General features: G+C 48.6%; 1 protein-coding gene across 2 annotated transcripts in view; it reads left to right on the plus strand.

Annotated features, from left to right (window-relative positions):
* Positions 1–14,498, plus strand: part of LOC133212692 (ankyrin repeat domain-containing protein 11-like) — a 198,807-nt gene that overhangs the window by 171,019 nt on the left and 13,290 nt on the right. For both annotated transcript variants that reach the window (XM_061354378.1, XM_061354377.1), the window contains exons 5-8: positions 4,620–4,790; positions 5,871–6,074; positions 7,546–7,688; positions 8,259–8,406. In XM_061354378.1, the coding sequence (XP_061210362.1) occupies positions 4,620–4,790; positions 5,871–6,074; positions 7,546–7,688; positions 8,259–8,406 (666 nt within the window). The remainder of the gene's footprint in view (positions 1–4,619; positions 4,791–5,870; positions 6,075–7,545; positions 7,689–8,258; positions 8,407–14,498) is intronic.

Raw genomic sequence — 14,498 nt, forward strand, 5'->3', positions numbered from 1 at the left:
TTAGTCAATCTTATGTGTGCTAGGCTGGGGATGGGGAAAGCAGAGGCTTGTGCAGTCTCTCAGGGGTGCAATACAGTCTCTGTTGCTGTCTGTGCCATTCTAATTTATTCTTATGGACCTTTTGTTTGTGTACTTGCTTGGCAAATAAACTTGAAAATCCCCACTCACTGGCTAGCCAACAGTCAGCGCCAAGATGTTCAGCATGAGCTGCTTGGTTTGGAAATGGTATTTTTCTGCAGGGTACCACCTTATATGTGTGTGTTGTCATGTTGGAACAGTTTAAACAGAAGCTTTTTGCATTACAGGATACAACACATTTGTGGGGAGCAAGGAGCCATGTGGCTCAGTTGCAGCTCAGGGTTGGAGCTCCCATCCTCACAACCTGCCAGTATCTCACAGTGCGTGTTTGAGAAATCTCCAACAGATTTTCTATCACCACCGTTTTCTCTTTCCTTTCCTGCCTCTCTCCCATTTTGGCTAGGGCCTGCTAGAGCCATCCCAACAGCCCTGAATGCCTCTGTGTCTTGGGACTTCCACAGAGCTGCTGAAAGTCTTCCAGCAATCCTGGATTTAGTCCCCACTGCAGTAGCATGAGTGTTGCATGACCTGGACTCTAAATTTGGGCACAAGAACCACCTGCAGGCTAATGCTCAAACCCCTTTGTCCTGGGAACCTGCTCCTATCTTGCCTTTTGTGAACCTCCTGGGTTTGATAAAGGGAAGGAGCAGCAGCTCCTGGCTGTGTTGGACAGACACAGCTCTCCTCAGATCCTGCTTTTTTCTCCTTTAAGCCTGTGCACGCGGTACCTGCCAGTGTCAGCATGAGGGAAGAGCTGAGCAGGATTCCCAAATTAAACCATGGCGGCGCCAGGCTGAGGCTTTGCTCTGGAAGTTTGCAGAAGGCTGAAGCAAGCAGCAAGAGAGCTGTTTTAAAAATATCTGACTGTAGGTGCATGGCACATCACTGGGCTGCTCTCATCTTCCTTCCTACTGGGATCAGTGTGCCTGGTCCAGCCATCATCTCTGGAGTTGGGCAGTGCGATAACTCCTTGACTGCACACCCCCTTGTGCCTCTGGTTTTTGTACTTCCATGCAGGAACTGGCATGTGTGCAGCTTGCTAAAGGGGTTTTAGTGTAAAATAACCTTTATTCCTGTTTGCTGAGGTATTTATTTACCCACTGCGAACGTTCCATGTTGCTGCAAGGTGTTATAGAGAAGCATTTAACAGAGGAGGAACAGCCCGCAGGAGCCAGTGGCACTTGAAGCACTGAGCAGAGATCTTTGTGCAGGTGCCCCTTTTAAATCTGCTGAAAATCAGATTCTAAGTCTTCTGAAGTGAAATAAAACACGTTTTCAGCTCTGGCCCTGAAACCAGAGAATCCCTCTCCTGCCTGGCAGAAGGAGGTACTGAGGAGTGAAACACCATGGTCACGCAAACCTAGATGCAGTCCTTCAGCACCAGGGACCTGTGCAGCGCTGGGTGATGCCACTTTCCCACAGGGAAGCACACACAATCCCTACTCCTTGTCTGCCTCACCACAGCCAGGGAGAGCCAGTTGCTTTCCAGTTTATTTTTGTCTTGTTGATCACCTGCTTTTTAATGTTCAATGTTCTGTGGAGGAGGAGATTCTGCAACTGCAGGATTGATAGAAATTTAGGGGTTTTCGGTTGAACTTGGTAATCAAGCCTTGCAAATCACAGGCTCATGCTGACAGCCTGCAGCAGCCCAGTAATGTTAATGAAAACATTCCCATTCTAATTGTGGCTTCCTCCACATGTACGCAGGGAGCAGTCCTCTATCATGTACAACCCTTGTGCATTGCCTGTACTTCAAAGACCCTGCCCAGTGGCACTGGCAAAGGTGTTACCCCCTGAGCATCCTTGTGCCTTGCTTTGCAGCACAGCTGGATGTGACCAGGAGCTGCCTGCTGAGCTGAGGTGTGTGGATAAAGTGGGCCTGGCTGAGCAGGATTTAACAAGCCTGCTTTGAGCAGGAGCTCCAGAGCCAACTGTTTGCTTGGCAGTGTGGTTCCTAGAACTGCCTGGGCTCAGTTGTTTTCTTACCATAAACACATCCAGTTTAATTTTATTTTTAGCCATTAAAAAAACTACCCACTTTCCTGTAATCTGATTTAATTTTCTAGCTCCATTATGGCTGCCAGGGTGACCAAAATGTGACTTTGGAGAATTAGACTGGGATTCTCCAATGCATAGATGTATTTCCAGGACTTCTACTTGAAGAGGGGTGGCCTGTGCTGTCTGGTTGGAGAAATTCCCTGGTACAGAGTTGTCATTTCTTAAATGTACAGTGTCCCAGGTACAGGGGGCAATGGAAATCATCTGCTCTGGGCAAGACCTTTGCAACAGGAGAGCAGCAGAGGGTGGCACCTTGGTGCATGGTGCAGGGCAAAGGGTTTTGGAACTGCCTGTTTGATGACGGCCGAGGGAGTGTGGAAGATATAAGTGGCATGAGTCGAGCTGGAGCAGTGGAGACATCCCCACACACTGCTGCCCTCAAATGCCAGAGACTTTTACTCCACTGGCAGTTTGGTGGATGAATGAGGAAACCTGTGCTTCGGTGCAAAGTCCACTGAATGACTTCAAACCCATCTGTCACAGTTTCTCCTGACCTGCTGGACTTTGTGCAGAGGCAAAGCAGGCTCTGTCCTGATGGTGGCCGTGTGCCAGAGACCGCAATGGATTTGATGAAATGACAAATATGACTGGATGAGCAGAGCTGGGCTGGAGGGTGCAGGATTTGCCTTTCCCAGGCTGCTGGACCCTGCCCTGGCACAGGGCTGGTAGTAGGGAAGAGACTGGATGCAGCTAGTCCGTGAAGCTTGCATCTATGTGATCTGCTGCAAATCTTCTTGGAGCTCTACATTTCCACACACACATTTGACTCCCAGTTTCAGGGTGCTGTGTGGTTACGTGGTGAGGTGTCTCCTCCCTGGCTGCTGGGAGTCGAAGCCCTGTTTCTTGAAAAGTGTTGTCAGACATTTGTTTGTTTGCAGACCTCCTTGTATCATCCCTCTAATGCTTTCTGGGATTCTCAAAATATCTTCAGCATAATAATCAGTATATGTAGAGTCTGACATTTGAGTAGAAGAGATCCCATGCCTATCCTACCTCACTGGAAGACTTGGTGTACCATATCAGGCCATGTGAAAGTGCTCCAGGTTGTGGCATTCCTCTTTCGGGGGAGCAGGTACTTGCAGGTTTGCTGTGATAAATAACCCTCTTGATGCCTCTGTAACTTCTGGCAGTGTCCTGGTGAGTGCCAGACACTGCTGGGGCTGAGAAAAAGATTTCTTCCCTGTGAGGGTGGTGAGGCCCTGGCACAGGTTGCCCAGAGAAGCTGTGGCTGCCCCAGTGTTCAAGGCCAGGTTGGACAGACCTTGGAGCAACCTGGTCTAGTGGAAGGTGTCCCTGCCTGTGGCAGGGGGTTGAAAACAGATGGTCTTTAAAGTCCCTTCCAACCCAAACCACTCTGTGATTCTATGGCTCTGGCATGGCTGTAGCTCTGTGGATCCACCAGGGAGAAGGATGCAGCAGGATTTGTGCTTTCACCAGGGAGCATCAACAAGCAAGCAAACCAGAAGTGCAGAGGAAGGGCTGCCGACTCTCCTTGCATGGGAAAAAGATCAATACTTGCACAAAGAAAACTGGAAAAGTACTTAAGCTGTAGTAGAGCCAGGCTTCTTACAGAGGTTAGGTGTCTGAGCTGGGCAGTGGGGAGGGAGGCATCAGGTTGCACAACACAGGGTCTAGTTCTCACCAGCTTGCAGCAGGCTGCTGCTGCATGGGGTGCTGGAAACAAGGCTAGAGGTGCAGGGTGAGGTTGGGGTTTGTCTCATCCTTGTGCACATGGCATTCCAGCAGCAAATACTGGCTTTAGAGGCAGCCGTACTCAGTCCCTCAAAGAGAGCTGCCTTTGTAGCTGGGTGATTTAGGAGACTGAGGATCAGGCTGGGATTTGGGGGATGACAAGCCAGGCACAGGGGTTTCTTCCTCCCCTCCTGTTTGTGATTTTCTTAAGTGTGATGCAGGAATTAGCTAAGCAGTCATTGGCCTGGATGCAGGTGGATGATCTACACTAGGGAGGACAACGCACCCATTTGGCTGCAGAGCCCTTGGTTTGATGATGATGATGAGGAAGTGAGATGGCAACATTTCCAGGCTGTTAGCCTGTATTTTGCTAGCACTTTTTGTTGATGGTTTTAGATGCCTCCAGTTCAGTCCATGCTGTGGTGGTGTAAGGCTGTGTACGCTTCTTGAAGCACCATGGCATGAAATGGAGGCTCCTAGATGCAAGATGCAAGGTACAGACCACGAAGTACCCACTCCCTCCCTCTTGTGCTGCTCTTTGATGGTGGGGAGAGAACTAGTAGAAGCCTGTATTGGGAGATGCTGTTGGAGGAGATGATGGACAGCAGGAGCAGTGCATGTCCTGGCAGTGCTGGTGCTCCCATCACAGGGATGCATCCTTCACCACAGGCTTTTCCATTTGTGTGTTACAGAAATGGATTGAAGAGCTGTTAGCGCTGCTCAGAAATGAACATGGTTTTCAGTTACAGCAGCATTCACGGCTTGTGTTTCTGTGTCTCCTTGCACCACAGAAAAGCAGGGTCCTGAGCGGAAGAGGATTAAAAAGGAGCCTGCTACCAGAAAGCCTGGATTGCTCTTCGGAATGGGCCTTTCAGGGATCCGGGCAGGATACCCGCTCTCTGAGCGCCAGCAAGTCGCTCTCCTTATGCAGATGACAGCAGAAGAGTCTGCAAACAGCCCAGGTGAGGTCCAGTGGGTGGTTTTGCTCAGGGTGGTTCAGGAAGCTCCTCGAAGGCAGCACAGATAAGCTGCACCCCCCCAGCAGCTCATCCCTGATGATGCTTCATGGGATCTCCTTGCTCTCAGTGCTGCAGGTGGGATGCTGGAGTGGGGCAATGGGACACCTGCTCCCACTCCAGACACTGCTGGGGTTTCACACATGCCTGCGGCTGCCCCTCCTTCTTCCAGCGTAAGGCAGTAGCACATATCCCACGGGCCAAATCCAGGCCACCATGGAGCCTGCCCTGGCTGCTTAACTACAGCTTCGGTTCCATGGGAGCCTCTTCCATGTCAGAGCTCCAGGTTTTCCACTGGCTCTCAGGCTAACTCAATAAAAGAACATTGTGAATAAAGTTAAAATATCTTCTTCTGTGGGTTTTTTAAGGTTTCTTCTTGTGGAGAGGGATGAGACGTGTAACCACTGCAACTGTAACTTCAGATGTGGAGGTGCTGGATTGTGTTTACCATTGATTTTGTATTTTAGTCATTTTTATCTGTTGCATACATGACCCCCCAGTGTTTTTAGAGGCACCGTGCTGTCTGCATGTGCACATCTGCACCCTACACACATATGTTGCAGCTTTTAACTACATATTTTGTTTCTTCTTAATACAAATATACCTGCTTATGTTGCTGTTACTTGGCAGGGGTGGAGGCTAAGAAGCTGTATAGTCTTCAGAGCATTCAGATGTTTTCCCAGGAAATGTGTAGTCTCCTCTCAAGGCTGTCAGACCTTGTGTAAAAGGCCACTTCCCTTAGGAAATGAGGTTTTAGGGTAAGGAGCTGCATTATCTACTTCCAAATACTGGTATTGCCTACAGTCTTTTAAAGGACTGCAGTTGTCTCCAGTGGGCTTTGGCAACCTGAAATTAATATCTGCATTATGCACACACAGGCTTTCACACAGAGGTGCAGTTGCCTCTTGGTGCCTTGTGGTGAGCGTTCTGGGAAGACGCGAGGTGAAGCGCGTTGCAAAAGCTCCCTCTAAGGGTTTCTTTGGCTTCCTTTGAATTGCAGTTCTTCACTCTCTTTCCTCCATGCAGTTGACACAACACCAAAGCATCCCTCTCAGTCTACAGTTTGTCAGAAGGGAACTCCTAACTCTGCCTCCAAAACCAAAGATAAAGTAAATAAGAGAAACGAGCGAGGAGAGACTCGGCTGCATCGAGCTGCCATCCGAGGAGATGTCCGGCGCATCAAGGAGCTCATCATTGAGGGTGCTGATGTCAATGTGAAAGACTTTGCAGGTAACCAGACCGCTAGCAGCACTGGGGGGACAGCCAGATCTTTTCCCACCTGGTTGGATGTTCCACCTCCAAGAATGGCTTCCACCAAAGAAAGTGGTTTCTTGATAACATGGGTTTGTGACTTGTAAAGAGGGTCTGAAGCAAAAATTATTTTGCCCTTTGGGGAGGAAAAAAGTCTTGCTGTCCTTTAAAAACAAAACAATAAAACCCTACTTCAAGTTTGTCAAAATAATAAATCCCTGAAAAGCATCAGTTCCCTTGTTGGAGTTTGGGAGCTGAATTCCCAGGCTGTCCTGTCACTCTAAACATGGTCCTGCTCAGGGCAGTGATGCTGGGCTGGGCTTGATCATAGTAACCCCTGAGGCTGCTGTGGTTCCATGCTCTGAAACTGTGACTGGCACCCTCTGCAGGGGTGTCTTCTTGGAAGTCTGGAAGGGAATTCACAAAGGGAGGTGGTCTGGTTTAGCTTTTTTATTTAAAATATAACAGTTGATGTGCACAAAAGTATTGAAAAGAGGGGGTTTATAAAATCATTGCTCCAGAGTTGACTGGCTGATGCCTACAGCTTTTGGGGGTTGTTTTTAAGTACCAAACATTGGGGTCAGGCTCCCAGCTGTACCAGGCCAACATCTGAGTTAGAGGAGATATTGACTGTCCTGAGACTCCGTTCAGGGGTCTCACCACTCCTCCTCAGAGAGGCTGCCAAGCTCCTGCTTCTGGTGGTGGAAATAGAGAAAGGAGTCTGGGATGGGAACAGTCCTGAGTCTTGTGGCAAGAAGGCAGATGTGAGGTGATGAGTGGTGCTATTGGTGAACACTTGTGCCAGTGATGGGGCTGAATTAGCATGAGGTGGCCCTTCCAGCATGTCCAAGAGCTTCACTTTTCTCTTTGCTGTTCTCTTCACCCTATTTTTTGGCTATTGATCTGCATGTTCCTCTGCCTGTATGATTAATATCAGTATTAGGTTGAAAACTTAAACAGGGGAAGTTTAGATTGGATATAAGGAAGAAATTCTTTACTGTTAGGGTGGTGAGGCACTGGAATGGATTGCCCAGGGAAGTTGTGAATGCTCCATCCCTGGTGGTGTTCAAGGCCAGGTTGGACAGAGCCTGGCGGCATGGTTTAGTGGTAGGTGTCCCTGCCCATGGCAGGGGGATTGGAACTAGATGACCTTAAGGTCCTTTCCAACCGTAACTATTCTATGATTCTATGAAGTATCAGTTGTGATTAATTCTGGTCACAGGTGCCCCTTCTGGCAGGTGATCTGTCTGTAGTACATTGCATGACCAGAGGGAAAAGCTGGTTGGAGTAACAAGGCAGAGCTGCAGTTTTCTTCCTGCTGTACCATGGGGAGCTGAGCAAATGGGGCCATTGTGTTGGCCATCAGAGCAACAATCCCCTTGACAGACTGGCACCTGCAACCTTCTCCAAGAAGGCGATGTCTGTATTCTGAGTGTCCCTTTGCTTGCAGGCTGGACAGCATTGCATGAGGCATGCAACCGGGGTTATTATGATGTTGCAAAGCAGTTACTTGCTGCGGGTGCTGAAGTCAACACAAAGGGGTTGGATGACGACACCCCACTGCACGATGCAGCCAACAATGGACACTTCAAGGTTGGTTTTGCTAGATTTCATAGTTGTGTTTACAATGACTTTTTTTTTCTTTTAACTTGTGCTTCAGGCATCCAATTGTGCAAATATAGAGGTTCTGGCTATTTTAAGTGTTCAAGACCAGGTTGGATAGGGCTTTGAGCAGCCGGGTCTAGTGGAAGGTGTCCCTGCCCATGGCAGGGGGTTGGAACTAGATGATCTCTAAGGTCTCTTCCAACTCAAACCAGTCTGTGATTTTATTATCATTTGCTGCTGATCATCATGTAAGGGGCAGGAATTTCCCTGCCCCAGTTCTGTTGAGTATTTTACTTGGTGTTCCCCTATTGCAGGGGATAATACATTCTTCTTCTGGAGCTGAGGAGGGAGCGTGGCTTTGTGTCTTCTTCTGTTCCCTTATTTCCTGCTCAAGTCAGTTCATCTTGCTGATTTTTGACTCCTTATTGAAGACTTAATACCATAAGGCATGTTCTGAGGACAGACTGCTTGAGGACATCCCCCTTTTAGTTCTGTATGAAAGTAGCACGTGGAACTGAAATGTCATGAGCATCTTCAAGTCTCAATTTCTGTTTTCAGGTGGTGAAATTGTTGTTACATTATGGAGGGGATCCTCATCAAAGCAACAGGAAGGGCGAGACACCTTTAAAAGTAGCCAATTCTCCCACCATGGTGAATCTGCTCCTGGGAAAGACCACGTACCTCTCTAGCGAAGAGAGCTCGACAGGTGAGATTGACCTTTATGTGAACATGGTGTTAGCGTAAGGACTGACACATAACCACCGGAATGGTTATATGAGGTGCTTTATTGCAGCGCTGGGAAACCAGGGGCACGCGCCCAAATCTGGCTTCGACCTCGTCACATCGTGTTCACAATTTATACACTGAAGGTTACATAACTAATACATATTAAATACAGATTGCATCATTAACTAATACATATGCATTAAGGATTGCCACATCAGTCTGTTATGACATCAGCCTCTTCTGCGCTTGCGCAGCCCCCCTCTGGTGGTCGTCCTGATGAAGTAAGGAGTCTTCCTCGGATGAAGTAAGAAGTCTTCCTCGGCTTGTTCTTTTCACCTTTTTGTCCTCTGGACATATCCCAACCATTATGTGGACACCAGCATTGTTCTATTTTCCCTTGACTACCTCTGGTAATTTCTAGGTTCTGCTTGGATAGAATTTCACAATATACCTCTCTAAATTCACCCATACACCCTTCACCATATATGGTTATATAAGCTCTTGCTACCAAGACTACCATTGTATCACTGGTTACAGGTTAACCATGATACCGGACTGCAGACGGAACTGCAAAATTATAGCTCTTTCTACTCTACAAAATCACACTATTGATTTATAAACCTCTCAAACATAATCTTTCCTACCATTTTATATGATTATTTATCTTAAAAACTTCACTCTTTTCTAACAATGGGAGTGATGGTTCTGGCCTGCAGCTGTCTGTTAATACAGAGACATTAAGAGGATGGTGAAGTTAGACTCATGTCAGAATACCTGCACACTGTTGCCACAGTCAGGAGTCCATCTGTAGCTGTAACCCAAATTCAGACAACATAACCACCCACTTTAGCTCCAGGAGCTCTAGATGTTTGCCCTGGAAGCCTACATTGACATCACTTGCCTGGTGCAATCAAGATGTAGGATTGGAAGCCAATTCCGGGTAAATGGATGACTTACCTTTAAAACATGGGTACTAGTCCAGCTTGTGCGTAGAGAGGAGAAGGTTTGCGTGCAAGTCATGTGTCCCCATCCCTCCCTGGCTGGAGGGCACGGCACTCCATACCAGTGCTGATGTTTCAGGCTGTGCTCCTGGGCTGTCCCTCAGCAGAGCACCCTGCTAGAGCCAGTCCCATGACTGCCACCATTGTGGCTGTGCCCTGTGGGGAGCACTGCAGGTTTTAATTGGTGCTCATTAGAGTTTCCAGTCTCATGGGAAGTCTTGACCTCCAGTTCGTGCAGTCATTACCCCTGTTAAAAAGTTCTTCTCTTCATACACCCAGGATGTTGTTTTGAGGAACACCCCATACAGGTTTGAGAGTGGATAGCTATTTGTTTCTAAAAGATCTCCAAACCTGGCATTTCAGACTTTCCACTGCAAACTTAGTGTCCTGGTTTAAGCCCAGCTGGCAACCCAGAACCATGCAGCCGCTTGCTCACTCCCCCCACCCCTTCCTCCCTCCACTCCCAAAGGGATGGGGAGGAGAATCAAAAGAATGTAATTCCCACGGACTGAGATAAGAACAATCCAGTAACTAAGGTATAACACAAAACCACCAATAATAATAATGATAAGGGAAATAAAAAGGGAAGAGAATACAACCGCTCACCACCCGCCGAAAGATAGCCAGCCCGACCCAAGCAGTGTCCTAGCCCTTCCGGGTAACTGCCCCCAGTTACTATAACTGGACATGATGTGCTGTGGTATGGAATACCTCTTCAGCTAGTTTGGGTCAGGTGTCCTTTCTCTGCTTCCTCCCAGCTTCCCCTACTCCCTGGCAGAGCATGAGATTCGGAAAGTCCTTGGTCAGAGTAAACATTACTGAGCAACAACTAAAAACATCAGTGATATCAGCGTTGTTCCCAGGCTGAAAGTCAAAACCACAGCACTGCACCAACTACTAAGAAGGAGAAAAATGACTGCTATAGATGAACCCAAGACAGTATCCACCCCTTATTCCATACCATTCACGTCATGCTCAGATCCCACATTTTTCAAAATGCCATCACTCTTGTCATATATATATATACATACACACACAGAAAGAGAGAGATATCATTCCTTAGTGTATCGACCAATCTCTATAAAGCTGCTGAGTCCATCTGGTCCATGATGTCAGGCTCCATCTCTTGTAACAGTCTTTCAGAGCAGGACAATCTGTGTGCAGTGTTGAACTGTTGCCTGCTGATGACACCACGGAATTCGTCTGGTCACTACTGAGCTCATCTGGTTTTGTCAAAGCTCATTCTTTGTTGGAATGATGGTCGGAGGGAAGTCAGGACCAGTTGCTGGTGATCTGAAGATATCTAGTTGGTTGGCTATAAAAGTGCTACATAGCAGGCAACAGCATACAATTGAGTTCATTGGCTGGTTTCCCCTAAAATCAAATCCCCTTGAGGTACACATCGGACTTCCCCATCTTCCCCCATTACCCACCAAGTATATCCAGGTCCCTGAGCAAAAGCAATCCCATGAGTGGGTTTGCCTTTACCTGAAGCAGGAATAACCCTGACTGTCTTCCCCTCAATTGTGGTGTGACTTCATTCAGCCCACGATAGTCTACTGTTAGTCTCCACTCTCTTTTAGACTTTTGCACTGTTTATATGGGGTTGTTAAAGGGTGATTGGGTCCTACTGACCACTCCTTGGCTCTCCAGTCTATGGATCAGCTTATGGATGGGAATCAGGGAGTCTCGATTGGTACGATATTGCCGCCGGTGCACTGTTGTGGTCGCAATTGGCACTTGTTCTTGAACCCTCAGCAACTCCACAACAGAAGGATTCTCTGAGAGACCAGGCAAGGTGGACAGCTGCTCAATTTCCTCAGTCTCCAAAGTAGCAATACCAAAAGCCCATTGGTACCCTTTTGGGTCTTTGAAGTACACTCTCCTGAGGTAGTCTATGCCAAGGATGCATGGGGCCTCTGGACCTGTCACAATGGGGTGCTTTTGCTTCTTCCTCCCAGTCAGGCTGATGTCAGCCACCAGTACAGTCAACTCTTGGGATCCTCCTGTCACTCCAGAAATATAAATGGGCTCCACCCCTTGACAGCTTGATGGCATCAGGGTACACTGTGCACCAGTATCTACTAGAGCCTTATACTTCTGTGGGACTAATGTGCCAGGCCATCTGATCCACACAGTCCAGTAAAACCAATTGTCCCTCTCCTCCACCTAGCTGGAGGCAGGGCCCCTCTATTAGTGATCACAACATTGGTCACTTACTTACTGTAGTCAGGGTTTAGTCTTCTTTATCCCAGGAGCTGGAGTAAAATCAGCTCTTCCACTCCATCTGAGAAGCTGCTCACCAGAGACTGCAGCTGCATCTTTCATGGGACATCATCCTTGACCTTTGTCCTCTTCTTCAATTAACTCTGTATGTGTGCCAACATTGTGATCCCCATCACAATCAGCAGGCAGGTCTCAAGGGTACCTAAAGGGCATTCAAAATATTCAGAACTCTCAAACTAGATTCGAAGGGGGATGGGGTTGTAGCTGGGCTTGCCTCAGTGGGACAGCGCTCCGGAATTGATGAAGACTGGGAGGCCTCCTGTAATCCTAGGGTGAAATCGGTGTGCTCAGCTCGCTCCCTGAAATGTCTGTACACCAATGAGCGCAGCATGGGAAATAAGCAGGAGGAGCTAGAAACCTGTGTTAAGTCAGGAGATTATGACCTGGTGGCAATTACAGAGATGTGGTGGGACAGCTCACATGACTGGAATATAGTCATGGAGGGCTATGTCCTTTTCAGGAAAGATAGGCCAGCCAGGCGGGGTGGTGGGGTTGCTCTTTATGTGCGAGAGCAGCTACAATGCATTCAGTTCTGTCCGGGGACAGATGATGAGCGAGTTGAGAGTCTGTGGATGAGAATTAAGGGGCAGGCTGGCAGGGGTGATACTGTTGTGGGGGTCTGTTACAGGCCACCGGATCAGGGTGAGGAAGTTGACGAGGCCTTCTACAGGCAGCTGAGAGCGGCCTCACAGTCACAGGCCGTGGTCGTCGTGGGGGATTTTAACTTCCCTGATGTTTGCTGGAAGGACTACTCGGCAACCCAGCCGCAGTCCAGGAGGTTCCTCCAGTGTATGGATGATAACTTCCTCATGCAAATGGTGGACGAGCCAACCAGGAGAGGTGCGCTGCTGGATCTCATCCTCACTAACAAGGAGGGTCTGGTTGAAGGAGTGAAGGTTGAGGGCTGCCTTGGTTGCAGCGACCACGAGATGGTGGAATTCAGGATCTTGTGTGGTAGGGCCAGTAGAATAGCAAGTAGAATCGCAACCCTGGACTTTAGCAGGGCAAACTTTGGCCTCTTCAAGCAATTGCTAGGGGAAATCCCATGGACTAGGCTGCTTGAAGGTAAAGGGGCCCAAGATAGTTGGTTGACGTTCAAGGACTGCTTTTTCCGAGGTCAAGATCAGAGCATCCCGACACGTAGGAAGTCAAGGAAGAGGGTCAGGAGACCTGTGTGGCTAAATAGGGAATTGGTGGCTATGCTCAAGTGGAAGAGGAGAGTTTACAGGTCATGGAAGGAGGGGCTGGCCACTTGGGAGGAATATAAGGCTTCTGTTAGAGGATGTAGGAAAGCAGCTAGGATGGCTAAGGCCTCCTTGGAATTAAAGCTGGCGAGAGGGGTCAAGGACAGCAGAAAGAGCTTTTTCAAATACATGGCAGATAAAACTAACACCAGAGGCAATGTAGGCCCGCTGATGAACGGGACGGGTGCCCTGGTGACAGAAGATACAGAGATGGCAGAGTTACTGAATGCCTTCTTTGTCTCTGTCTACTCTGCTGGAGGCAGTCCTGAAGAGCCCTGTACCTCTGAGACCTCAGATGAAGACAGGTCAACGGAGCGGTTTGCCTTAGTTGATGAGGAATGGGTTAGAGACCAGTTGAGCAATCTGGACATCCATAAATCCATGGGTCCAGATGGGATGCACCCGCGGGTGCTGAGGGAACTGGCGGAGGTCATTGCTAGACCGCTCTCCATCATCTTTACCAAGTCTTGGGAAACGGGAGAGGTGCCTGAGGACTGGAGGAAAGCAAATGTCACTCCCATCTTCAAAAAGGGCAAGAAGGAGGACCCGGGTATCTATAGACTGGTCAGCCTCACCTCCATTCCTGGGAAAGTGATGGAACACCTTATCCTTGGTGCCATCTTAAGGCATATCAAGGATAAGAGGGTTATGAGGGGCAGTCAACATGGCTTCACCAAGGGGAAGTCATGCTTCACCAATCTCGTAGCCTTTTATGAGGAAATAACACGGTGGATGGATGATGGCAGAGCGGTGGATATGGTCTACCTTGACTTCAGCAAAGCGTTTGACACAGTCTCCCACAACATCCTCGCAGCTAAATTGAGGAAGTGTGGTCTGGATGATCGGGTAGTGAGGTGGACTGTGAACTGGCTGAAGGAGAGAAGCCAGAGAGTTGTAGTCTATGGGGCGGAGTCTAGTTGGAGGCCTGTATCTAGTGGAGTGCCTCAAGGGTCGGTACTGGGACCAGTATTATTTAATATATTCATCAATGATTTAGATGAGGGAATTGAGTGTACTATCAGCAAGTTTGCTGATGACACTAAGCTGGGAGGAGTGGCTGACACGCCAGAAGGCTGTGCTGCCATCCAGAGAGACCTGGACAGGCTGGAGAGTTGGGCGGGGAATAACTTGATGAAATATAACAAGGGAAAGTGTAGAGTCCTGCATCTGGGCAGGAACAACCCCAGGTTCCAGTATAGGTTGGGGAAAGACCTGTTAGAGAGCAGTGTAGGGGAGAGGGACCTGGGGGTCCTAGTGGACGACAGGATGACCATGAGCCGACACTGTGCCCTTGTGGCCAAGAAGGCCAATGGCATCCTGGGGTGTATTAGAAGGGGGGTCCTCCTTCCCCTCTACTCAGCCCTGGTGAGACCTCATCTGGAATATTGTGTCCAGTTCTGGGCCCCTCAGTTTAAGAAGGACAGGGACCTGCTTGAGAGAGTCCAGCGCAGGGCAACTAAGATGATTAAGGGAGTGGAGCATCTCCCTTATGAGGAAAGACTGAGGGAGCTGGGTCTCTATAGTTTGGAGAAGAGGAGATT

The sequence above is a fragment of the Neopsephotus bourkii genome, unplaced genomic scaffold (genome assembly GCF_033783945.1).
Source record: "Neopsephotus bourkii isolate Nb327-2 ecotype Australia unplaced genomic scaffold, CSIRO-AGI_Nbou_v1 NB_735, whole genome shotgun sequence".
NCBI lineage: Eukaryota > Metazoa > Chordata > Aves > Psittaciformes > Psittacidae > Neopsephotus > Neopsephotus bourkii.